Raw genomic sequence first — 27,391 nt, forward strand, 5'->3', positions numbered from 1 at the left:
AGGAGGCCAAAGCCGGAGATGAAAGGATGAGGGCTGGCCACTGGGCAGCCTTGATGGCAGGATGGGTGGAGCCTCAAAGGTTCAGGTCTTAAATCCCTACCTGGCTTGATCCAGATAATCCACCCATTTGAAAACCACTTAGTATACAAAGGTATGTCTTAGAAGCAATATTACTTTCCAGATCTTGTCCTTACCTGAAGTCGCCTCTGTTGCTTTTTTCCTTCAGTTTTCCCACCCTCTTTCTTTTATGTGTAAATGAACTCTTCATTTCCTTTCTATAATACTTTGCTTTTTCTGCTGCCTTCTTCCTGTCTTTCACTAGCTGACACACAAATATACACACCCAGTATTTCTAACTGCTTCCTCATACTTCAGCTTGACTATGTCCCTTTTGAAATTTACATTTTGCCTAATTGTTGCCAGTTTCCTAAGCAACTTTTTCTGGAGTTCACAGTGGTTCCTTACCTAATACGTATAAATTTATAAATAGTATAACTTTTTAACAAATTAACACCTTTCACTTTAAGATATAAGATTGTCCTTGTCTAGCTGTTTTGAACTCAAACCTATCATGTATAAATCTCTTCAGCTTAAAAAGAAACAGGGCAATTTTAATTCATGTCCACTTAAGAAAAAGTATTTTTCAACCATGTCTTTCTCTTCAACACTACAAAGTAATGTACCTGTGAGTGGTGACTATATTTTTTTGTTGCTGATTTTGTTACATTAGCTTGGTGCACAGTTGTATATATAATGATCTCAGCTTTGAATGTAGAAAAAATGTCTTTCTTCCTGGGCAAATCAATTCAATTTCTAGTATTGCATAAGAAGCACACTGTAAAAATAAATCACTCCTCCATGCTGTAGGGCACCTTTGCTGTTCATGGCCATGTGTACCTGAATTTAAATGCCCTTGAAAATATGGGAGGATTGACCTTGTATGAAACAAAAGTTTTAAAATTATATTGTAAATTTCATTCACTTCACTCCATGCATTCATTTACACAGAAACAGCATAACCCAGTGACAGACTGCAGACTATTAAAAATATAAAACATTAGATAGATAGATAGATAGATAATGTTCTCTTTTTTAGGAGTTCAGAACAGATACAGAGCAAAACAATCGCAATGCTGAATGTTACTAATATGTATCCATTCCTTCAGTGTTTACTGAAAGATTTCTGTAAAAATAGACAAATATGGAGGCTAAAGCAGGAAAAATGACCAGGACATAGGATGTGAGGTGAGCCTGGAAGGATACTTAAGACTGTGGCTAGCCGGGTGCCGTGGCTCACGCCTGTAATCCCAGCACCTTGGGAGGCCAAGGCGGGTAGATGACCTGAGGTCAGGAGTTCGAGACCAGCCTGACCAACATGGAGAAACCTCATCTCTACTAAAAATACAAATTAGCCGGGTGTGGTGGCACATGCCTGTAATCCCAGCTACTCGGGAGGCTGAGGCAGGAGAATTGCTTGAACCCGGGAGGCAGAGGTTGTGGTGAGCCGAGATGGTGCCATTGCACTCCAGTCTGGGCAACAAGAGCGAAACTCCATCTCAAGACTATGGCTCAGAGGAAAAGGCATTGAACTTGGAACTGGGAATGAACTGAAAGTGAATTTCAGCATGCGATATGCATAGATCATTCTTTGCACAAGCCACATCTTTTAGTGGCTCCACATGAACTTATCAAGCTAGGTCATAAGTTTACCTAGATAACACAGGCTTTGAATACCAACCTGAGGGATTTGGACTATAGGCGAAATAATATAGGGAAAACATTATTGTAGGAAAATAATCCTTTGGAGTCACCTAGGATGGATCACGAAGAAGAAAAGTCAAGAGGCAGAGGCAAGAAACTCAGTTAAGTCATTTTAGTGTTTCAGACTGCTGCAGTGATGAAAACTAAACTGAGTGCCATTAGAACAGAGGAAGGGATGATTTCTTGGAAACTCATATACTCATTAATGGATTATTTGTACACAGTGGTTTTTAAGTGGAATTTAGTTTAAAACATCACAAAAATTACCCATTTTTAAAATTACTTTTATGATACATTCAGGAATTGTAACACATTTCTTTTATAAAAACTTTCAATTTCTTCTCAAAAATTTTTGGTACAAAAGATACTCAGTGTTTCTGTATCTTATTACATCTTCATGGTTCAGAGCCAGAACATGTATTTGATAACACATTATGTTGTATATATCTAAATGATTTCATAATGATTTGAAAAGTCACAAAAGCCACACAGCAAAGCTTGTAATTCTTCTAGTTATGAAAAATAAGAGCCTCTTTTGTGAGTTGAACTTTTTAGTCGTAGAGTTATGGAGGGTCATGGTTTAGTGTAACTGGTTGTCATTTATGTAATAAACCGCATGGTTGATTATGATGTTGTAGATAAGCATAGTAGACTTTGCTCTGTATTAATGGCCTGCAAGGAAACAGGGAAGTCTTTAATCTTGGTAAGGTTTCATTCATCCCAAAGCACACTGCAGAGTGAACAATACTGGAAAAGCAGATGCAGAGGTAAGGCCTAAGTGAATATGTATTTTCTGAAAAATCAGGGGAGTCCGTCCTTTAAAATGTGACAAAAATGTAATTTTATACTATGGCTATGTCATTTTGGTAGCTACATTTTCATGCCCCAGTAAGAAATCAAACATTCGCTTAAATTGGCAACCAGGATAACTTTCCTAAATCTTAAATTGAAAATTAAAATTTCTGCTTATTTGCTGTTAGTTTTTTTATATTATTGTGAATAAGTCAATTCATTTTCCTTTTTCCAGGCATTATGAAAAACCTCTGTTTCAGAGTCATTACCATAGTTATAGGTCTTTATTTTACTGGAATAATGACAAATGCATCAAGAAAAAGTAATATTTTATTCAATTCTGAATGCCAATGGAATGAATATGTTCTGACAAATTGTTCTTTTACCGGAAAGCATGATATACCTGTGGACATACCACAAACAGCAGCCACTGTGGATGTAAGTTTCAGTTTCTTTAGAGTTATCTTACAGTTTCACATGAAAAAAGAAGAGTGGAAAATAAAACATCTGGACCTCAGTAACAATCTCATATCAAAAATAACCTTAAGCCCTTTTGCATACTTACATGCTTTGGAAGTGTTAAACCTCAGCAACAATGCCATCCACTCCCTCTCCTTGGATCTACTCAGTCGTAAGTCCTCATGGGTGAAACGCCACAGAAGCAGCTTCAGAAATAGGTTTCCATTGCTGAAGGTGCTCATTCTTCAAAGAAATAAACTCAGTGATGCTCCCAAGGGTGAGTACAATTTTAACTAGGCAGAGAAACAATGCTTATATGGAGGTGTTTCATGTTCATAAGAATTCCACATTTGTTTTCAGCTTCAAGGACACAGCCGAAAGTAAAGCAATTTGATCAGAGTATGTATAATAAAGTTTCTTAGTGGCATTGGAAGTTATAGTGTGTGGAATTTACAGCTAATGAAATTTAGTCTCCCATTAGTATATCTGACATTAATGTTATGTGCAGTTATCGAGACACTAGGAAGTATGTAAGTGCTAAATAATAATGAGTGATTCTAAGTTACCTACTTTGGTTATCATATATTTGTTAATATAGAAAAGCACTGAGCAATAACTAGTTCAAATATATTTAATATGTAATGCAATTCAAATTAAATGTCATATTCATAATATTTTTCTTCTTTGAGTACATTTTGCCTCAGTCTATCTAGTTGTCCTCCAAAAGTACAGCAGAAGTATCCTAATATTATATATTGGTATGTAAATCTTCTGGTTATCAAGTCAAAATCAGAATTCCTTATCCTAGTTTCTAACAGGATACTCCAAATAGCCTCCTATTATCATAAATTCTCATCTGACATTCAATAGTCTCCATGTTGGAGATCCTTAACAGTAAACACCAATGTTTTCTTTAGAAAATATATCAAGTTAATAAAGCAAAACTTCCTTTGCCCTTTTTATATTCCAGAGTGCTAGACAATTAATGTCCTTTCCTTGTTTGTTTCCAGGCTCATTCACTCTTTGCTAAGCACCTACTTTATATAAGACATTATACAAAAAAATGTATAAGGATATTGTTCTCTTTCTCCATTCCAAGTTGCGCATATTTGTTTTTTCTTATTATCCAGTTCTGACATTTCATGTTTTTATTTTCATGCTCTTTCTCCAGCTTTGTTTTAAGCATCATTTTGGCAATAATAGCCTAGCAGGTGTAGGAATTATTACAGTCACCATGTCAGCAGAATTGTTTGAGAAGGGTTGGAGTCTTCTGTCCCTGACCTTCTCCATAAAAGTAGTGTGTCATATTTTCAGTGTAAATGAAATGCATTTTATTTTATGATTTTTATTGTATTGTTTTTATTACAAGAAGAATACCTGTTACTTATAGAACATTTAACAACTGAAGAAAAATTTAAAGGGAAAAATTAAAGTCACTCATGTTATATATATTCTTCTAGTTTATTATTTATGCCTATTTGTACCTTTTTCTTTTGAAATTGGATCATACTGTCCATATTTCTTATTTGTATTTTCATATCATAGAATATTTTAATATCTTTATATAATTAAGCCACCTCACAAATATTTCAAATAGTTGAATAATTTTTATATATGCATATATCATAACTGGTTTAATCAAGCACTAGGTTATTTCCAGGTTTTGTTTTTTGATGGACATCATTATAGCTACGTATAGACATGTAATATAACAAAAATTTTTAACTGGTATGGTAGATGTGAATCTCAATCCACAAACTTAAGTGTACTAGAGATATAACCTTCTATTGTCTGTAGTAACATAATTTCTGATTCTGAGCCCCCATTAGGGGGAGTCGTAGGGATACTTAACATCAGTCTTTCATCAGCTTTCCTCTGCCTTTGCCCGGATTTGTACCCAGCTCAAGAGTCGTATACTCGTAACAAGTCATCAAGGTGTGAATGTTCCTTACCCCTGCTAGCCAGAGAATATTTCTTTTCAGTCTCTTCAGTTTGGAGAAAATTTCTTCTCCGTTTTTTTTTTTTTTCTTCAAAACCCTCTGTCTGGCAAACACTTTCTTCTAAAGGTTTACGGTTTTGGATAACGAAAGCCAGAAAGACTTGTAGACTCAGCTACTTTCTGCCTTGCCATGTGCCTTCCCTGGGACAATGAACGTGGAGCCTAGTCTCTGTGTGAATGGAGAGAAAGAGCAAGAGGAAAATATAGGAAGGTAAGAGATTAACAGGTCAAAATATGATCCCACCACAAGAGTAAATAGGGAAGTGCTGAGTTTCTCTCCTTAAGGCAAATGAATTCCCCTGAGCTAACTGGGGATTAGGACTAATACAGTTCCACTTAAAGACCAAATATCCCTATAAATGCAGATACAGATCCATCTTTTTTTGAGTTAAGCTATTGCCTCCCAAAAGATCAAGAAAAATGTTCAACTTGAAGAGGAGGGGGAAAAAAGAAGTGAAGTGAGCAAATTCTATATCTGAAATTCTATTAAAATTCTAGCAAATGAAGTCATAGAGAGATGAATGAAAAGATATAAATGTTGGAAGTTCAGTGTAAGGCATGAGTCTGGATATAATTCAGAGTCCTTTTATCTATAGTATTTTGTTATTTAAATTATTTTCCCATAATCATCATATTAGTTTTCACTAGGTTGAGTCTCATCTAACAGCTTTTCCTATTTTATGATTCTGTGACTATGGCTGGGTTGCTCTGACTTTGAAATCTCATTTTGAAGGGAACTGCTGGTAAGAGAGAGATGCTGCCTAGGGCATACCCTATTTTTGGCCTATTTCTTTGTTCTTTAATTCTTCACTCTAAGTCTATTTATAGGTGACATCTGGATAAGATAAGATTTACTCATTGGATCATTGTGAGGATTAAATGAAAAAATGTATCTCAAAGACCTAACTTAACATGGTATTTGGCATAATAAACTGTCATAATTTAAATATGTGAAAAGTACTTCAGAATCTTGTCTGAAGATTTATCTTGGAAATACTAGTTTTTATTATTCTCTTGTCATAAATTGAGAATAACAGTATATTTAGAAACAAATAATTAATTTTTGTCTAAATCTCAAGTTTGTTTTTGTTTTTTGAGATGCAGTTTCACTCTTGTTGCCCATGCTGGAGAGCAATGGCATGATCTCGGCTCCCTGCAACCTCCACCTCCCGGGTTCAAGCGATTCTTTTGCCTCAGCCTCGCAAGTACCTGGGATTACAGGCATGTGCCACCACACGTGGCTAATTTTGTATTTTTAGGAGAGAGGGGCTCCTCCATGTTGGTCAGGCTGGTCTCAAACTCCTGATCTCAGGTGCTCCGCAGGCCTCAGCGTACCAAAGTGCTGGGATTAGAGGCATGAGCCACCGTGCCCGGCGTCAAGTTATTTTTTAAAATGTTAAACAATTATTGCAGTAGTAGCCCACTATAATTCATGAGCAGATAATTATTTGTGTCTGACTATATAGGCACTTGCATTCATCTAAAATAATAATAATAAATTAGGGACATCTCAGAAAGCAACAGTCAAGCAACGTTCATAACTATGTACCACATATTTTAAAATGGGGACTGTTTCTAGAACCAATGAAAAGTTTCTTTCACTCAGGAAAGCCCACTTTTGTAAGGGCGAGATATCACATGAACTAACCCTGTCTTCAGAGTCAGTTGTGGTGTCATCAATAAGCTTCATGTTGGGAAAACGCCCAGAAGAGGTGCTGGCCAATGCAATTTATAGAACAGAAGCCAACCATGAATTTAATCTTAATAATACTTCCATCTTCCTCCCATATTTTTGGAGTATAGCATCAATAATTGAAAAACTAGTTTTAAAACATGAAAACAATGGGATCAGTCTCTGGTTAATCTGGCTTACCTTCATCAAGCAGTATTTCTGGAGTGCTCACAGAGTAACTGGAAATGTAGCAGGAACAACATCTTGTTGGGATTCCAGTTAGGTTGATAGACCAAATGTAGCAGCCTCACATTAACCAACTAAGTTCCAGAACCCAAGAGATAAGTGTGTTAGAAATAAGATGAAATAGTACCTAACATTTGAAACTGGTGGAATTAAAAAAAAAAAAAAAAACACAATGTATTATTAAAAAGTAAAGTATATTGTGTTCCTTTATTCATAGAAAATTAAAGATTTCATCCTGATTGCTACTGGATTATGGAATTATCAATAAGCAATGTACTGACAACTAATTCAGGTTCTAAAGAAACAAAAAGTATGTAAGACACTAAACTAAGAAGGCAAGGCCTTTGGCTCACCTACATAATTTGACCACAGTAAGATCTGACCTAATGAATCAAATATCTTACCCAGGACCATTCTAGACTCTATTCCAATTCTTACTGCTCTTTGGACTAAAAGCCACAATCCCTGAATATTGTTGTTTTATGTTATCAGGTTATCACACTTGGGAGAGCACTTAAGAAGTTCATAGTACAGAGGGTGTATTTACTAAGTGTAATGTCCGAGTATCCTTTCTGTGGCCTTTTTTTTCTGATAGATCATTTCTTGGAAATAATAAAACTGCCTCTGGCCACTTAAATGCAAAGGCTAATAAAATTCCTGCCTACTGTGGCCTTTGTAATCTTTAGAAGGCAGTTCAATAAATAATTCCCTTTCCACAAAGTACCTCTATATTTTCCTCCCGGCATTCAACTGTCCTCTCTTGAAACATAAAATCTACCCCTGATGTTCAAGCCCCAGCCATGAATGCACCATACAGCCTCTTTCACTCATTTGACTACCCTCTGAACATTGGCTCACCAAGCAAAAATATTAAAAGAACACATTTTCCCATTGAGAAGTGCAATCAAGTACCATGAAAGAGTTTTCTTAAATTTTCCAACTCCATCTTGAGAGACCCTAAACAAACCAGGTTATCTGAAGGACCAAACCAGTTCCCTTAAAAAAAAAAAAAAAATCTTAATTATCTAAAATTGAAAGTAAAGGAAAAGTTTTCATCCAGGAGGAGTAACTGAACTTCCTGGTCTTTATTCTCATCTCCAGAAGAAATGTACCTTCCTCTTGGAAAATCTCGGCTTGATATTATGAGGGGAGTTAAATAAGAGGATTCTCTAATAACTGCATTCAAAATCAAAATCACCCTCTCCCCACATGCTTGGGTATATTCAGTTCCCATTCTTTTTAATTATTAATTTTTTTTTCTTTTTTTAGACGGAGTCTCACTCTTGTCACCCAGGCTGGAGTGCAATGGCATGGTTGCAGCTCACTACAACTTCCGCCTCCTGGGTTCAAGAGATTCTCCTGCCTTAGCCTTCCATGTAGCTGGGATTACGGGCGCCTGCCACCACACCTAACTGTTTTTTTTTTTTTCTTTTTTTTTTTGTATTTTTAGTAAAGATGGAGTTTCACCATGTTGGCCAGGCTGGTTTTGAACTCCTGACCTCAAGTGATCCACCTGCCTCAGCCTCCCGAAGTGCTGGGATTACAGGCATCAACCACCATCCTCAGCCTATTTACTCTTATAATTCTTTTACACATCTTATATTACTCTATTTACTTGTTTATTGACCTTAAACAAGTCACTTAACCTAAAAAAGCTTCCTGGTCCTTATCTTTAACTAGGAATAATTATATGTATAGGGTTGGTGTGAGGGTTAGAGACAGTGTATATCAAGACTGTAACACATAGAGTGATGATACATGTAAAACATCTCTCATAGTGCCTGGCACACGACAGGTGTTCAAAAGTGTTAGTTCCTCTTTAGTGCCACTTGATTGTCCTGAGTCTTTAATTCTGTATTTCTCGCCCTGGTCTTTACTATAATGGTAACTTCCTTGATTTCAGGCACAATAGATAATTAAAGGGGATTCTCATTCTCTGTCTTCAGATGTTTAGAGTATTTGCCAACAGTCTTGGTGCCTCTGTTGATATTAATATAGGTCTGCATAATATTGGAAGCCCCTGCTCTTCCTTTTTCTGAGCACTTTCTGATCTGTCCTCTGACTCTCTGAACTACATTGACTCATGAAACCATCACCACTGTCAAGATAATGAACTATCTGTTACCCCAAAAGCTTCCTCATCCCCCTTTGTAATCTATCTTTTCCACCCATCCCTTCTCCCCAACCCAGGTAATGACTGATCTTTCTGTTTTGTTATAGATTCACTTGCATTTCTATAATTTTATATAAAAGGCATTATACAATATATGCTTTTATTTTTGGTCTAACTTATTTTTTCAGCACAATTATCTTGAGACTTATCCATGTCATTTTGTATATTAAAAGTTCATTCCTACTAAAAACAGAATTACAGTTCGACCTAGCACACCCCTTAGTGGGTGTATATGCAAAGGAAAAATAAATCATTCTACAAAAAAGACACATGCACTCATATGTTCATCACAGCACCAATCACAATAGCAATTACATGGAATCAACCTAGGTGCCCATCAACAGTGGATTGGATAAAGAAAATGTGGTACATATACATCATGGACCCCTACAGAACTCTAAAGAAGAAGGAAATCATGTCCTTTGCAGCAACATGGATGTAGCTGCAGGCCATTATCCTAAGCAAAGTAATGAAGGAACAGAAAGCCAAGTACCATATATTCTCACTTATAAATGGGAACTAAATCTTGGGTTCAAACAGACATAAAGATGGGAACAATATACACTGGGGACCACTAGAAGGAGGAGGAGTGTGGGAGGAGGGAGACTAAAGCTGAAAATCTACCTATTGAGTACTATGCTCACTACCTGGCAGCATCAGGCAATATACCTATGTAACAAACCTGCACATGTACTCTCAAATAAAAGTTGACATTATTTTAAAAAATAAGACAAAAAGAAAAACTTCTGTGAACTGTGGGGAAAAAGTTCATTCCTTTTCATTGCTGTGTAGAATTCCATCTTGAGGATTCATTTATCTGTTGATGGACACTTAGGTTGTCTTTTTAGCTATTAAAAATAAAGCTGCTAGATCTTTCATAAATGCTGTATGCAGGTTAATGAAATTCTCTCTATTCCCCGTTTGCCCAGGACCTTTTCTGGATCCATTGAGATGATCATATGGGGTTTTTTTCAGTCTGTTAATTTGGAGAATTGTGTTTTCTAATATTAAATCAACTTTGCATTCCTGGGATGAATTCTATTTTGTCGTGATTTATTATCTTTTTTTATATATTTTAGATTCAATTTGCTAAAATTTTAAGAAATTTTACATCTGTGTTCATGAGGAATATTGGGTTATTATTTTCTTTTGCTATATTGTTGATGTCTAGTTTTGGTATTAGAGTAATGCGGGCCTCATAAAATGAGTTGGGAGATATTTATTCCTCTTCCGTCTTCTGGAAGTGTTTGTTTAGAATTGGCTTTATTTCTTCCATAAATGTGTCATAGAATTCCCCAGTGAAGCTATCTGAACAGGAGTTTTTTTCATGGAAGGTATTTAATTACAAGTTTACTTTCATTAATAGATGCAGGGGTATTCACATTATTGCTTTTTGAGTGAGTATTGGTAGTTTATTAGCATAAAGCTGTTCACAATGTTTCCTTATCCTTTTAATATCTATAGACTCTGTAGTAATGCCACCTCTCTTATTATTGATACTGATAATTTATATCTTATCTTTTCTGATCAGCCTGACTAGAAGTCTTTTTAAATCAATTTTATTGTTGTTAAAGAACCAGCTTTTGGTTTTATTGATTTTTCTCTATTATTTTTACATTTTCTACTTTATTTCTTCTCTGGTCTTTATTGTTTCCTTTCTTCTGCTTACTTTCAATTTCATTCATTCTTGCAAGTTTCTTAAAGGAGAAGCTGAAGTCAATGACTTGAGGCATTTCTTCTTTAATAGCCATTTAGTGCAATTTAATAATAAATTAGTAATTTCCCTCTAAAAATGGTTTAGCTACATCCCACAAATTTTGATATGTGATGTTTTCATTTTTAGTTGAGTCAAAATACTTTATTTCTATTTTGATTTTTCTTTGTACCATGGGTTATTTTGAAGTGTGTTATGAATATCCAATAATCTATGGATATCCTACAGTTCTAGCTTTGGGGTTTCCAATATATATCTTAAGATCACAGTCTATTTTTATTTGGTATTATACTACTTGCCTATAACATAAGAACCTTACAATGGCGTTCTCCCATTTTTTCCCCTCTTCTGTCCTTTGTGCAAGTATTCTCCTACATTTTACCCCTATATATGTTATAATTTCCACCATATGTTTTTACTATCTTTGCTTCTCATTGTTGCTTTTAAAGAAACTTAAATATAAGAAAAAATATTTAAATTAATGTACATACATTTCTGGAGCTCTTTGTTCCTTTCTTATATCCAGACTTCTATCTGGTTTCATTGTTCTTCTAAAGGACTTCCTTGAACATTTTTTCTAGTCTAGGTCTTCTGATGAATGCTTTCAAATCTGTATTGAAAAAGGTCTTTATTTGCCTTTGTTTTTCAAGTATATTTTTACTCAATAAGGAATTCTAGGCTGACCTTTTTAAAGATTTTCAGTTTGTTTAAATGTTGCTCCATTATTTTGAATTTGCATTATTTCCAATAAGAAATCTACTCTCATCCTTATCTTTATTCTTTTTATAGTGTTCCTGATATACACTCAATTTAAATTTTTGGCAATCAAATGTACTAATATTTTCCTTCATAATTTCTTTTTTTTAATCTTCAAAAACAGCTTTCCCCATGTGCAGCTACACCAATATTTTATTTATATGTACCTTAACTCCATGGATGGCAAAATTGTCAGAGAAGATTTTTCAGGCATATTATACTTATAATCCAACTGAAATTTACTTTGTTGTGTGGAGATTATAATAATGTCTGCAGCGGATCGCTGGAATTCACCCAGGTCAAATTATTTAATCAGGAGCTCTTTTCCTGAAAACTTGATGTCAGAGCATCTCATCCCCACTAGTCAGGGCCAGCTAGGTATCATGCCCTGAATTTTCTGCAGACCAGAGTTGGGAAGCCATCTTCGATTCTAGCCTATCAAACAGATTCTGTCTTCATCTTCATCCTAGCATCAGCCCATTCACAAGATAGTGTCAGAATTTAACAGAACTTAATCCAGCATAATTCACACACAGTCACCTGAGGCTAGTAGAACTCCTGCCAGATCTCACTAAACAACTTCGATTCTATACATTAAAAAAAAAAAAAAAAAAAAAAAGACAGTCAAGAGCTCTAACCCTGCTCTAATATAGTTAGTTGTTATCCCTCAAGGGCTCATCCCTATTATCTTGAAAGTTACACATGGGTCTTAGTCTGTTCCACAAGGCCCTCATTTGGACCAGCAGGCTACCAGGCCATGTTATTTTTATGACACTAGCAGAAACCAAGAAAGCAAGCCCTGCCACATAAGCGTGTTTCAGATCTTTGCTCACACCACCTCTGCTGCCATTCCTTTGGCCAAAGCAAATTACATGGCCAAACTCAACTCAGTGGGATGGGGAAGTGTATTTGGCCCACAAGACAATAAATATTTGATGAACAATCATCCAAACTAATGGACCTGGCTTCCACTGAACTCCAAAAGCTTGAAGATCATAGTAATCAAAGACATGTCTCAATTCCAGCTATGAGAAACCATTTTTAAGGAATGTAATAAGCATGGAGGCCTTAAGTGATTTTCTTTGGCTCACATCAAAAGTCACAAACAGGGCTGAAAGCAGTGGTTCACACCTGTAATCCCAACACTTTGGGAGGCCAAAGTGGGAGGATTGCTTGAGGCCAGAAGTTTGAGACCAGCCTGGGCAACATGGTGAGATTCTATCTCTACAAAAAATTAAAAGAAAAAAATAATAGCCAGACATAGTGGCATACACCTGTAGTCCAAGCTACTCTGAAGGCTGAGGCAAGAGAATCGCTTGAGCCCAGGAGCTCGAGGTTACAGTAAGCTATGATTGTGCCATGGCACTTCAGCCTGGTGACAGAGCAAGATCCTGTCTCAAAACAAAACCAAACAAAAACTCACAAATAAAGGTGGAATAAACCTCAGTCTCTTAAGTTCCTCTCCAGCACCCTATTACTCCGTGACACAAGCAGATTAACTAAGCAACCCCCAATACATCTGGCAATTTCATTGTGTACTCCATGACCCAGACCACCCTTTTGTGGCTTTGAGGGAGGGTTGTTTGTTTTTGTTTGTTTTTAGTTAATAAAAGATGGGCATGGTTAAGGGTAATGGTTAAGAGATCTGGGTTTTGATTCCAGCTCCACCCACCATGGTGTTGTTGAGAAAGTTCTTAACTTTGCTGAACCTAGTTTTTTTTCGTTTGTAAAATATTGATAACTCCTCAGGCTTTGTGAAGGCTAAAAGGAGATGTTTGTGAAATGCTTAGAGCATAAAGAGTACACAATTAGGAGTTTAAAAATAATTTCTTCCGTCACTTTAAAGCTAGGCATGATCGCTGCCTCCACTGAGCTCCTAGGGCACTTACTCAATTCAGTTAAGCACTGAGATATTTTAGGAATCATGAGTTTGCATCCCTATATAGGCCAGGCAGGTATCTTGAAAATGTTAAGAACGCTGTAGCTTCTTTCATATTGGTGTCTTATTTTGCATTTTTTTCTGACAGACCCATATGCTTGCATATTAAAAGATGTAGGAATATGCTTCTATGCACAAAGAAACATTTTTCTCCAGAGGTTATGTTCAAAATATTTAACAACTGGCCTTCAGCCTGGGCTCCACAGTTGGATGCCTCCTGGCTGTAGTGCTGGAGCCAGGTGCAGCTGGACCGGGGGCAAGGAGAAGATAGACTGAAGTAAGTGCTCAGGGCAGCAGGGTAGTGCACAGGGACTTCGGCAATGGTCATTTCCAAACCAATATGGAAATATTTTTTACCAGAATAAGCTGAATATGTCTTACTTCTCTCCCATTTAAAAAAAAAAAAAAAGTCTTCTTGGCCTATCCTTTGTTTTCCTGTTTTTTTGTCATTGTCATTGTTGTTGTTTTTTGTTTGTTTGTTTTTGAGACGGAGTCTCACTCTGTTGCCCTAGCTGGAGTACAGTGGTATGGATCTCGACTCACTGCAACCTCTGCCTCCCGGACTCAAACACTACCACACTGGCTAATTTTTGTATTTTTAGTAGAGACAGGGTTTCACCACGTTGCCCAGGCTGGTCTTGAACTCCTGACCTCAAGTGATTCACCCGCCTCAGCCTCCGAAGTGCTGGGATTACAGGCATCATCCACTGTGCCCAGTCTGTTTTCTTGTTTTTGACAGAGACATGAGTACAAAGAAATGATAATCTTCTATAAGCTCATACCCTCGTCGACAGCAGGCAGCCTTCATTCAGCTCCAGCCAAATGTCATCTTGTGCCAATTAGAACTTCCAGTTTTCTTAAGAGAAGCCAGAAATGCAAATTTTTATTGAATTTTTAATGTCAGTACAATGATTTTTAAATCTCTATGCAAGCCAGACATGGTGGCCTCTGGCCTATTGAATGTATACTATATTCCACCAAGCATTGCAAAAGTTCAAAGATGTGAATTCTGCCCTGAGAGGACTTGATCATCTGATAGGCAAACAAACAAATAAAAATTAATTTTATGGTTGGACGGTCCATGTGATGAACTACTCTGTATAACTAATAACTTTACCTTGAGTTTATGTCTTATCATTGGATCAGATTAAACTCTTTTAAGAGTAAAGATTCTATGTTGTCCATGCTTGTCCTCAGCACTGACTGCCTTGCCCATAATGTTTTGATCGATTCGTTGTCCTGATGATCTCTTGCTTAGCATGTATACAATTAAATGAACATATGACAATCTTGATGATGCAGCCATTTCAATTAAGTCATCTCCCTGTATAATCAATCTTACAATAAGTAGCTTGCAGACAGTAGGCAAGGAATAAAGCCTCCTGTAATTGAACCAACCTGATCTTGTTCTGTTGATTAAAGACACAGGCTACATGCAAGAACAGAGCAGAAGGAAATGTAAAAATGCAAACATTTCCTTCTGAAACCCATATGGGAAATGAAATTTGAGAGACAGCTATGACTAGCACCTCCTTCTGAACCTTTATTTATTTTCAGTGCCAAATGGACCTCCTGATTACTCTCTGAAATCAAGTGAAATACAAAGGCAGAGACCAAAATTCAATTTGATTATTTTGCTGGAAAACAAAATCTAGCTATAACTTACTACCTTTGGAAAACACAAGAATGCCTAGGAAATAGTCATAATGTCAACAATAAGTAGCTACAAGAAAGGACATGGCTACAAAATAGCGTAAGACAGCTGGGTGTGGTGGCTCATGCCTGTAATCCCAGTATTTTGGGAGGCCAAGGCGGTGGATCACTTGAGGTCAGGAGTTCAAGACCAGCCTGACAAACATGGTAAAACCCCGTCTCTACCAAAAATACAAAAAAAGAAATTAGCCTGGCATGGTGGCAGGCACTTATAATCCCAGTTACTCGGGAGGCTGAGGCAGAAGACTCACTTGAACCTGGAAGGTGGAAGTTGCAATGAGTGGGGATTGTGCCACCGCACTCCAGCCTGGGTGACAGAGTGACACTCTGCCTCAGAAAAAAATAGAATAAGAAAAATCTTAAAACTGGAAGAATTTATCCATGTAAATAAAGCATCAAAACAACTTTTTTCCTCTATTGTTTAGCAAGATTATTTAGTTTTACTATATAGTTCAGTCAAATAAATATTTTTCATATCTTTCAATCAAGGTTATATTTTTAACTGATTCTCTTATTTTTTTTTTCAGGCTTAATTCACTTTATTTTTCTTGTATAAAAAACCCTATGTTGTAGCCACAGCTGGAGCCTGGGTCCACTGCACGGAGACTCTGGTGTGGGTCTTAACAAGGTGGTCAGTGAATTCCTGATAGGGAGACTTGGTAAACACAGTCTCCTTCCAGAGGTCAGGGGTCAGGTAGTTGTAGGTCTTAGAGATGGCATCAAACATGGCCTCGGCGAAGTTGCCCAGGGTGGCAGTGCAGCCCTGGGCTGAGGTGTAGCAGTCATCTATACCAGCCATCATGAGCAGCTTCTTGGGCACAGGCGCTGAGAGGATGCCAGTGCCCCTGGATGCAGGGATGAGGCACACCAGCACAGAGCCACAGCGGCCTGTCACCTTGCAAGGGACGGTGTGGGGCTTGCCAATCTTGTTCCCCCAGTAGCCTCTGCGCATGGGGACAATGGAGAGTTTGGCCAGGATCATGGCCCCACGGATGGCGGTGGCCACCTCCTTAGAGCACTTAACACCCAGGCCGACGTGGCCATTGTAGTCCCCTATAGCAACAAAGGCCTTGAATCTGGTGGGCTGGCCAGCACAGGTCTGCTTCTGCACCGGCATAATCTTCAAAACCTCATCTTTGAGAGAAGCCCCCAAGAAAAAGTCAATGATCTCAGATTCCTTAATGGGCAGGGAGAAGAGGTAGATCTCCTCCAGGGACTTGATCTTCATGTCCTTGACCAAGTGGCCCAGCTTGGTGATGGGCATCCACTCCTTATCCTTGGCCTTGCCTCTGTGAGCTCAGCGGCCTCGGCCCGGACCCCGTCCACAGCCGGGACCCCAGCCCCGGATGCCACTGCCGAAACCTCTGCGGAAGCCACCGCCCTTCCCCACCCCAGAGCCACCAGGGCCTCCGGGCCGCCCCCCCCGGCTCCCCGCCCGCTGCACCAGCGTCATCTGCCATTTGGTGTTTTCTTGGAGAAGAAGTGATTCTCTTATTTTAAAAGTAGTACATGCTCATTGAAAGAAAGAATTCAAAAGTGTTCAAAACAACGTTTCTTTTCTTATCCCTCTTCACTTCCCTCAATCATCCTAGTCCTAAGTGTAACTACTAGTAGTTGAGTTTATCTCCTGCCAGGCCTTTTCTTGCTCACTCAAAATCTATGTATGTGTTTGCATATGGCTCTTTTTCCCAAGGACATTGGACTTATACTCTATACTATTCTGTACTTAACTTTTTTCTTCCTGTTCAGTCAGTTTACATGTTGATCTCTCATTATCCTTTGAGATTACATATTATTTCATAGTATTAATATACTAAACTTTGTTTAGCAATACCTCAGTTGAGAACTCTTAATGTTGTCTCCAATTTTTCAACATTACAAACAGTGCTGCAGTAAATTTCACCAGTTTAGATTTTAACTTACTTTTTCATTTTAACAGGACTGTGGAAACTGAAGTCATTGCAGAGTTTGGATCTGTCATTCAATGGGATATTGCAAATAGGGTGGTCTGATTTTCACAACTGCCTGCAACTGGAGAATCTCTATTTAAAGAGCAACAAGATATTCAAAATTCACCCACAAGCCTTCAAGGACCTCAAAAAATTACAGGTTCTAAAATCATTTTTATAATATTTGAATAAGGAAGACACATGGGCAATTACATTAGAAGCATATTTCTGTTGAAGAGTTTCTTCATGTCCAGTAGTACTGGCTATTAATCAAAAACTATTAGTCTATTTTAAGATCCCTTAAAGAGCTCAAGTCTCTTTCTTGCCTCAAAAATCAAAGGCCACAATAAGGCACATGAATTTTACTCCAACATAATACTCAACAGCAAGAATTGACACATTATTTTTCTAAGTCAAATTATATCCGACTCCTACATTCCACTTACCAGTTGGCAAGAAATTAAATCTTAGTTATTAGTAAGGCTGTCTCCCTAAGCTACAAGATTGGTGAAAGGTCTCAGGGGTCTTATGCAATATGGAACACTTGGGGAGGCCCCTGTAAACCAACCTGGCTGATGCTAAGATGTCAACGACCCAGGACTAGATGGGCCTCTGAAACCCAGTGACCCTGTTGCTTCCATTTCAAAATTGGACACAAAACAATAAAAATGATAATGATAATATTTCCCTACTTGTATAACACATGTGCCACATGTAGTTCTAAATGTCCAAACCCATATTGGGGAGATTTATGTCACATTTTGGCCCCATAGCTCCTGTCTCTGGCACATCGCAGTTAATCTGCCAAGGTGCCAATAGCTGTAAGCGTAAGGAACTCCTGAAGCCCTGTTCTAGGTCTGGCAGCTTCACCCCTTCTCCTCCAAGCACTTTTCTCCACACCCTTCCCTTTGGGAGAATGTTGTAAAATCTCCTCTCAGTGGTCCTTTAGCAACACCGGAGTGGCCTGCAGTGTAGCACTACGAGATGGTTTGGAAGAGTCTTTAGTCCTCCATCTCCATAACCTCCACCACAACTCCCATTCTTTATATAGGCCAGCATCATTCAATAGAAACATAGAATGTGAGCCACACATGCAATTTTAAATGTTAGATGTTAGTAGTTAGAGTGAAATGTTTTAAATGTTAGTAGCTAGACGGAAAAAGTTAAAATACACAAGTGAATTTCATCTTAGTGGTGTTATTTACTGAATATTATATTTTACATGTCATCAATATAGAAATTATTAATGAAATATTTTATATCCTCCTTTTTTTATTACACTTTAAGTTCTACAGTACATGTGCACAACATGCACGTTTGTTACATATGTATACATGTGCCATGTTGGTGTGCTGCATCCATTAATTCGTCATTTACATTAGGTATATCTCTTAATGCTATCCCTCCCCCTTCCCCCCCTCTCCACAATAGGACCCCGTGTGTGATGTTCCCCTTCCTGTGTCCAAGTGATCTCATGGTTCAATTCCCACCTATGAGTGAGAACATGCGGTGTTTGGTTTTCTGTTCTTGCGATAGTTTGCTGAGACTAATGGTTTCCAGCTGCATCCATGTCCCTACAAAGGACAGGAACTCATCCTTTTTTTATGGCTGCATAGTATTCCATGGTGTATATGTGCCACATTTTCTTAATCCAGTCTGTCACTGATGGGCATTTGGGTTGATTCCAAGTCTTTGTTATTGTGAATAGTGCCACGATAAACATACGTGTGCATGTGTCTTTATAGCAGCATGACTTATAATCCTTTGGGTATATCCCCAGTAATGGGATGGCTGGGTTAAATGGTATTTCTAGTTCTAGATCCTTGAGGAATCGCCATACTGTTTTCCACAATGGTTTAACAGTTTACAGTCCCACCAACAGTGTAAAAGTGTTCCTATTTCTCCACATCCTCTCCAGCACCTGTTGTTTCCTGATTTTTTAATGATTGCCATTCTAACTGGTGTGAGATGATATCTCATTGTGGTTTTGATTTGCATTTCTCTGATGGCCAGTGATGATGAGCATTTTTTCACATGTCTGTTGGCTGTATGAATGTCTTCTTTTGAAAAGTGTCTATTCATGTCCTTTGCCCACTTTTTGATGGGGTTGTTTGTTGTTTTCTTGTAAATTTGATTGAGTTCTTCATAGGTTCTGGGTATTAGCCCTTTGTCAGATGAGTAGATTGCATAAATTTTCTCCCATTCTGTAGGTTGCCTGTTCACTCTGATGGTAGTTTCTTTTGCTGTGCAGAAGCTCTTTAGTTTAATTAGATCCCGTTTGTCAATTTTGACTTTTGTTGCCGTTGCTTTTGGTGTTTTGGACATGAAGTCCTTGCCCATGCCTATGTCCTGAATGGTGTTACCTAGGTTTTATTCTAGGGTTTTTATGGTTTTAGGTCTCTAATAGATCTTGAATTAATTTTCGTATAAGGAGTAAGGAAAGGATCCAGTTTCAGCTTTCTACTTATGGCTAGCCAATTTACCCAGCACCATTTACTAAATAGGGAATCCTTTCCCCTTTTCTTGTTTTTGTCAGGTTTGTCAAAGATCGGATGGCTGTAGATGTGTGGTATTATTTCTGAGGGCTCTCTTCTGTTTCATTCGTCTATATCTCTGTTTTGGTACCAGCACCATGCTGTTTTGGTTACTGTAAACTTGCAGTACAGTTTGAAGTCAGGTAGCGTGATGCCTCCAGCTTTGTTCTTTTGGCTTAGGATTGTCTTGGTAATGCGGGCTCTTTTTTGGTTCCATATGAACTTTAAAGCAGTTTTTTCCAATTCTGTGAAGAAAGTCATTGGTAGCTTAATGGGGATGGCATTGAATCTATAAATTACCTTGGGCAGTATGGCCATTTTCACAATATTGATTCTTCCTATCTAAGAGCACGGTATGTTCTTCCATTTGTTTGTGTCCTCCTCTATTTCAGTGAGCAGTGGTTTGTAGTTCTCCTTGAAGAGGTCCTTTACATCCCTTGTAAGTTGGATTCCTAGGTATTTTATTCTCTTTGAAGCAATTGTGAATGGGAGTTCATTCATGATTTGGCTCTCTGTTTTTCTGTTACTGGTGTATAAGAATGCTTGTGATTTTTGCACATTAATTGTGTATCCTTAGACTTTGCTGAAGCTGCTTATCAGCTTAAGGAGATTTTGGGCTGAGACAATGGGGTTTTCTAAATATACAATCATGTCATCTGCAAACAGGGACAATTTGACTTCTTCTTTTCCTAACTGAATACCCTTGATTTCCTTCTCTTGCCTGATTGCCCTAGCCAGAACTTCCAACACTATGTTGAGTAGGAGTGGTGAGAGAGGGCATCCCTGTCTTATGCCAGTTTTCAAAGGGAATGCTTCCAGTTTTTGCCCATTCAGTATGATATTGGCTGTGGGTTTGTCATAAATAGCTCTTATTATTTTGAGATACGTTCCATCAGTACCAAATTTATTGAGCGTTTTTAGCATGAAGGGCTGTTGAATTTTGTCAAAGGCCTTTTCTGCATCTATTGAGATAATCATGTGGTTTTTGTCTTTAGTTCTGTTTATATGCTGAATTACATTTACTGATTTGCATATATTGACCCAGCCTTGCATCCCAGGGATGAAGCCCACTTGATCGTGGTGGATAAGCTTTTTGAAGTGCTGCTGGATTCGGTTTGCCAGTATTTTAATGAGGATTTTTGCATTGATGTTCATCAGGGATATTGGTCTAAAATTCTCTTTTTTTGCTGTATTTCTGTCAGGCTTTGGTATCAGGATGATGTCAGCCTCGTAAAATGAGTTAGGGAGGATTTCCTCTTTTTCTATTGATTGGAATAGTTTCAGAAGGAATGGTACCAACTCCTCCTTGTATCTCTGGTGGAATTCAGCTATGAATCCGTCTCGTCCTGGATTTTTTGTCATTGGTAGGCTATCAATTATTGCCTCAATTTCAGAGCCTGCTCTAGGTCCATTCAGGGATTCAACTTCTTCCTGGTTTAGTCTTGGGAGAGTGTAAGTGTCCAGGAAATTATCCATTTCTTCTAGATTTTCTAGTTTATTTGCGTAGAGGTGTTTATAGTCTTCTCTGATGGTAGTTTGTATTTCTGTGGGGTCAGTGGCGATATCCCCTTTATCATTTTTTACTGCGTCTATTTGATTCTTCTCTCTTTTCTTTTTTATTAGTCTTGCTAGGGGTCTATCAATTTTGTTGATCTTTTCAAAACACCAGTGCCTGGATTCATTGATTTTTTGGAGGGTTTTTTGTGTCTCTATCTCCTTCAGTTCTGCTGCAATCTTAGTTATTTTTTGCCTTCTGCTAGCTTTTGAATGTGTTTGTTCTTGCTTCTCTAGTTCTTTTAATTGTGATGTTAGGGTGTCAATTTTAGATCTTTCCAGCTTTCTCTTGTGGGCATTTAGTGCTATAAATTTCCCTCTACACACTGCTTTAAATGTGTCCCAGAGATTCTGGTATGTTGTATCTTTGTTCTCATTGGTTTCAAAGAACATCTTTATTTCTGCCTTCATTTCATTATGTACCCAGTAGTTATTCAGGAACAGGTTATTCAGTTTCCATGTAGTTGAGCAGTTTTGATTGAGTTTCTAGTGCTGAGTTCTAGTTTGATTGCACTGTGGTCTGAGAGACAGTTTGTTATAATTTTGTTCTTTTACATTTGCGGAGGAGTGCTTTACTTCCAACTGTGGTCAATTTTGGAATAAATGCGATGTGGTGCTGAGAAGAATGTATATTCTGTTGATTTGGGGTGGAGAGTTCTGTAGATATCTATTAGGTCCACTTGGTGCAGAGTTGAGTTCAATTCCTGGATATCCTTGTTGACTTTCTGTCTCATTGATCTCTCTAATGTTGACAGTGGGGTGTTGAAGTCTCCCATTATTATTATATGGGAGTCTAAGTCTCTTTGTAAGTCTCTAAGGACTTGTTTTATGAATCTGGGTGCTCCTGTATTGTGTGCATATATATTTAGGATAGGTAGCTCTCCCTGATGAATTAATCCCTTTACCATTATGTAATGGCCTTCTTTGTCTCTTTTGAGCTTTGATGGTTTAAAGTCTGTTTTATCAGAGACTAGGATTGCAACCCCTGCTTTTTTTTGTTCTCCATTTGCTTGGTAGATCTTCCTCCATCCCTTTATTTTGAGTCTATGTGTGTCTCTGCATGTGAGATGGGTCTCCTGAATACAGCAAACGGATGGGTCTTGACTCTTTATCCAATTTGCCAGTCTGTGTCTTTTAATTGGACCATTTAGTCCATTTATATTTAAGATTAATATTGTTATATGTGAACTTGATCCTGTCATTATGATATTAGCTGGTTACTTTGCTCGCTAGTTGATGCAGTTTCTTCCTAGCATCAATGAACTGTACATTTCGACATGTTTTTGCAATGGCTGGTATGTGTTGTTCCTTTCCATGTTTAGTGCTTCCTTCAGGATCTCTTGTAGGGCCCGCCTGGTGGTGACAAAATCTCTAAGCATTTGCTTGTCTGTAAAGGATTTTATTTCTCCTTCACTTATGAAACTTAGTTTGGCTGGATATGAAATTCTGGGTTTAAAATTCTTTTCTTTAAGAATGTTGAATATTGTCCCCCACTCTCTTCTGGCTTGTAGAGTTTCTGCTGAGAGATCTGCTGTTAGTCGGATGGGCTTCCCTTTGTGTGTAACCCGACCTTTCTCTCTGGCTGCCCTTAACATTTTTTCCTTCATTTCAACTTTGGTGAATCTGACAATTATGTGTCTTGGAGTTGCTCTTCTCGAGGAGTATCTTTGTTGTGTTCTCTGTATTTCCTGAATTTGAATGTTGGCCTGCCTTACTAGGTTGGGGAAGTTCTCCTGGATGATATCCTGCAGAGTGTTTTCCAACTTGGTTCCATTGTCCCCATCACTTTCGAGGCACCCCAATCAGACATAGATTTGGTCTTTGCACATAATCCCATATTTTTTGGAGACTTTGTTCATTTCTTTTTACTCTTTTTTTCTCTACACTTCTCTTCTCACTTCATTTCATTCATTTGATCTTCAATCGCTGATACTCTTTCTTCCAGTTGATCGAGTCGGTTACTGAAGCTTGTGCATTTGTCACGTAGTTCTCGTGTTATGTTTTTCATCTCTATCAATTGTTTTAAGGACTTCTCTACATTGGTTATTCTAGTTAGCCATTGGTCAAATCTTTTTTCAAGGTTTTTAGTTTCTTTGCACTGGTTACATAGTTCCTCCTTTAGCTCTGAGAAGTTTTATTGACTGAAGCCTTCTTCTCTCAACTTGTCAAAGTCATTCTCCATCCAGCTTTGTTCTGTTGCTGGTGATGAGCTGCGTTCCTTTGGAGGCGGAGATGCACTCTGATTTTTTGAATTTCCAGCTTTTCTGCACTGCTTTTTCCCCATCTTTGTGGTTTTATCTGCCTTTGGTCTTTGATGATGGTGACGTATTGATGGGGTTTTGGTGTGGGTGTCCTTTCTGTTTGTTAGTTTTACTTCTGACAATCAGGACCCTCAGCTGTAGGTCTGTTGGAGTTTGCTTGAGGTCCACTCCAGACCCTGTTTGCCTGGGTAGCAACAGCGGAGGCTGCAGAAGATAGAATATTGCTGAACAGTGAGTGTTGCTGTCTGATTCTTGCTCTGGAAGCTTCGTCTCAGGGGTGTACCCCACCGTGTGAGATGTGAGGTGTTGGTCTGCACCTAGTGGGGGATGTCTCCCAGTTTGGCTACTCAGGGGTCAGGGACCCACTTGAGCAGACAGTCTGTCCATTCTCAGATCTCAACCTCCATGCTGGGAGATCCACTGCTCTCTTCAAAGCTGTCAGACAGGGGCATTTACCTCTGCCAAGGTTTCTGCTGCTTTTTGTTTAGCTATGACCTGTCCCCAGAGGAGGAGTCTACAGAGGCAGGCCGGCCTTCTTGAGCTGTGGTGGGATTCACCCAATTCGAGCTTCCTAGTGGCTTTGTTTACCTACTTAAGCCTCAGCAATGGTGGGCACCCCTCCCCCAGCCTCGGTGCCGCCTTGCAGTTAGATCTCAGACTGCTGTGCTAGCAATGAGGGAGGCCCTGTGGGCGTGGGACCCTCCCTGCCAGGTGTGGGATATAATCTCCTGGTGTGCCATTTGCTAAGACCCTTGGTAAAGCACAGTATTAGGGTGGGAATTACCCGATTTTCCAGGTGTTGTGTGTCTCAATTTCCTTTGGCTAGGAAAAGGAATTCCCTTCCCCCTTGCACTTCCCAGGTGAGGTGATGCCTCGCCCTGCTTCAGCTCTCGCTGGTCGGGCTGCAGCCGCAGACCAGTGCCAACTGTCTGACATGCCCCAGTGAGATGAACCCGGTACTTCAGTTGAAAATGCAGAAATCACCCGTCTTCTGTGTCACTCACGCTGGGAGCTGGAGGCTGGAGCTGTTCCTATTCGGCCATCTTGGGTGCACCCCCCCATATCCCCTTTTCATAGTAAGTCTTCAAAACCTGGTGGATATTTTGCACTTACCATACATCCCAGTTTGGACCACCCCTGTTTTAATTGCTCGATAGCCACGTTTAAGCTCTTTGAGTACATATATGATATGTGTTTTTTTTCCAGTGCTTAGCATATGCCTGGTACCTGATACATATGTTTAAATACTTGTTAAATGAACAAAGGAATGAATAAGTGGCTGATGGACATGGATAGGTGTGTTAGTCATCTATTGGTGTGGCTATCATATTAAGCAATGCCAACATAGAAAACAGGTTTTCCCAGTGTTCTGCAAAGTGCTATTCAGGCATAGCTGCAAGATAAGCCTCCAACTCCCCACTTCCAACCAGAATGGCTCCTGGAATCCCTCTTCTGCAGAAGGGAGACTAGTGAAGCAGTGATGGGGAGTGTGGCCTTGAGCCAGCTGCCTGCGCTTAAACTTAACCTCAGCCACTTTCCAGCCACAGTATCTTAAGCAAGTTATCAAATCTCTCTGTGTTTCACTTTTCTCTTCTGAAAAATGAAGATAATTTAGTTCCTCTCAGAGTTTTGTGAGAATTGTTTTAATACATATACAGTGCTTAGAGCAGTGCTTAGAATACAGTAAGCACTTTATAAATGTAGTCTGTGTATAGAAATTTTAAAATGGCCACTGTCTCCTGCTCTTTTAACATAGAAATCTGATTCTGCCACTTCTTGGTTAAAACCCTTCCAAGGTTTCACTGCAAGGATCTGACCCCTGACTGCCTCTCCAGTCTCCTTTCAAGCCTCTTCCCTGGCTGTCTGCACTCCTGCCTCTGTTTTCACTTCAACTCCTCCCCACTTGCTGGTCCTTTGCCTGGAGCCAACTTCTGTTAATCCTGTCAGTTTTGCTAAAATATTATTTCCTCATGGAGGCCTTCCCTGGGCCTCCAGATTAAATTAATTCCCCTTCCTAAACACTTATAATATGCTATACATTTCCTCTCATTGCACTTGTCCCAGCTGAAATTACTTAGTTTTAGGTATGATTAGTTGTTAATGCCTGTGCCCTCACACCCTTCTACCCTATGGTAAACTCTTTGAGGACATACATCGTATCTGTTTTCTTTTCCCATGCTTAGCATATGCCTGGTACCTAACACATATTTTAAAATACTTATCAAATAAACAAAGGAATGAATAAATTGGTGATGGACATGGATAGGAGTATTAGTTATCTATTGCTGCATAATACATTACTACAAACTTACGAACTTAAAACCACAACATAGATTATCTCACAATTTCTATGAGACAGGAATCCAGGCATGGCTTGCCTGGGGTCTCCACTTAAGGGTCTCTCAAGAGGCTGCAATCAAAGTGCTGGCAAAGGCTAGCATCTAACTGAAAAGCCCAGCTAGAAAAGGGTTCTCTTCCAAGTTCATGTGGCCGTCGGCAGGGTTCAGTTCTTTGTGGGCTGCTGGAGTAAGGGCTCAATTTCTTGCTGGCTGTTGGACAAAGCCTGCCTTCAGTTCTATGCCATGTGGGCCTCTCCATAGGGCAGTTCACAATATGGCAGCTTGTTTCAGAGCCAGTGAGGGAGAGAGTCTGCTAGCAAGAATGTTATAATTCTTCATAAATGTCATCATGGAAGTGGCATTCCATTGTTTTCCATAGTCTGTTGGTTAGAAACAAATCACTGGTCCTGCCTGCACCCAAGGGGAGGAGAGTACTCAAGGGCCTGATCACCAAGGAGGCAGGATCATTGGAGACCATCCTAGAGTGTGTCTGCTACAGTAGTCATGAGGACAGATGGAAAGGTCCACCTAATTTGGTAGTTAATCGGTAGTATATTGTATACTCCTTGCATATGTAATTTGCCCTTCATCTGTTGTATTTCCTGTGCATTTTATTGTGCTCTATGAGTCTTCTGCAGCTCACAGGTAATGGATGCCACAGCCAGACTAAAAGTCAACCTCGAGGATGTTTTATATACAGCTGTAATTCTCAATGCACTGTAACTGCCCTAGAATCATACCATTTCTTCTCCTCTAATATCCCTTCTGCATGTTTGGCAATATCTCTAAAAACTGGTTTTGGAACATGATGAACATATTTGGTACCAAAAATGCTGAATATCAAAATGGATGTTGTTGTCTTCTGGGCAATGAATTTAATACTTGCGCTATTCTATGTGATTTCCCATGTGGAAATCTTTTCAGAAGCCAGATAGATTTTTCAAGCATAAATTCATCACCATGCTTTGATGGATGAAATAAGTTTCACTGACATTTCAAATTAGCACTTCTTTTCCTAATCTTATCCCATTCTTAAATGCAGTGATTTGTGAAGCAATATTATATATGTTTCTCCCAATCTTTCCATAATGTATACCCCTTTCAAATGCTGATAGATGGGTATTTCTTTAGCCAAATTGTACCATTCTGTTTTACTCCTCTCTCAGAAATTGTTCCTCCTGAGTCATTTTATTAATTTTTCTATCCTCCCTCCAGTTTTGCTTTTGGTTCCATTATTTGTAATATAATAAGATGCTAGGACAAAAAATAAATGCAGACATGCACTTAAAAGAAAATAATTACCTGAAAAAATCAGAATATTTCAATCTGTTGTCAAGCAATATATAAGAAAGCTACTGATCCTCACCAAGATGAGGCTAAAGCCAAATATTTTTTCTTTCCAATCCCACAGTCTCCTACCTCCAATTTCTGGCAACCTTCTTTTGAGAGTCAACACTGCTTGGCTATTCATTAATGGAAAATTCACGCTTACTACCCAAATTCACAAAAAAATTGTGATTCTGTATGTAA

The 27,391-nt window shown here is 38.7% G+C and overlaps 1 protein-coding gene and 1 pseudogene across 1 annotated transcript in view; one reads left to right on the forward strand and one right to left on the reverse strand.

Annotated features, from left to right (window-relative positions):
- The first annotated feature begins 2,792 nt into the window (after nt 1–2,792).
- LRRC66 (leucine rich repeat containing 66) overlaps nt 2,793–27,391 on the forward strand; it is a 30,318-nt gene continuing 5,719 nt past the window's right edge. The window contains exons 1-2 of the mRNA XM_025385852.1: nt 2,793–3,289; nt 17,164–17,333. Of these exons, the coding sequence (XP_025241637.1) occupies nt 2,794–3,289; nt 17,164–17,333 (666 nt within the window). The 5' untranslated portion in view covers nt 2,793. The remainder of the gene's footprint in view (nt 3,290–17,163; nt 17,334–27,391) is intronic.
- LOC112624830 lies at nt 15,755–16,684 on the reverse strand (annotated as a pseudogene).

The sequence above is a fragment of the Theropithecus gelada genome, chromosome 5 (assembly GCF_003255815.1).
Source record: "Theropithecus gelada isolate Dixy chromosome 5, Tgel_1.0, whole genome shotgun sequence".
In the NCBI taxonomy this organism is placed as follows: Eukaryota; Metazoa; Chordata; class Mammalia; order Primates; family Cercopithecidae; genus Theropithecus; species Theropithecus gelada.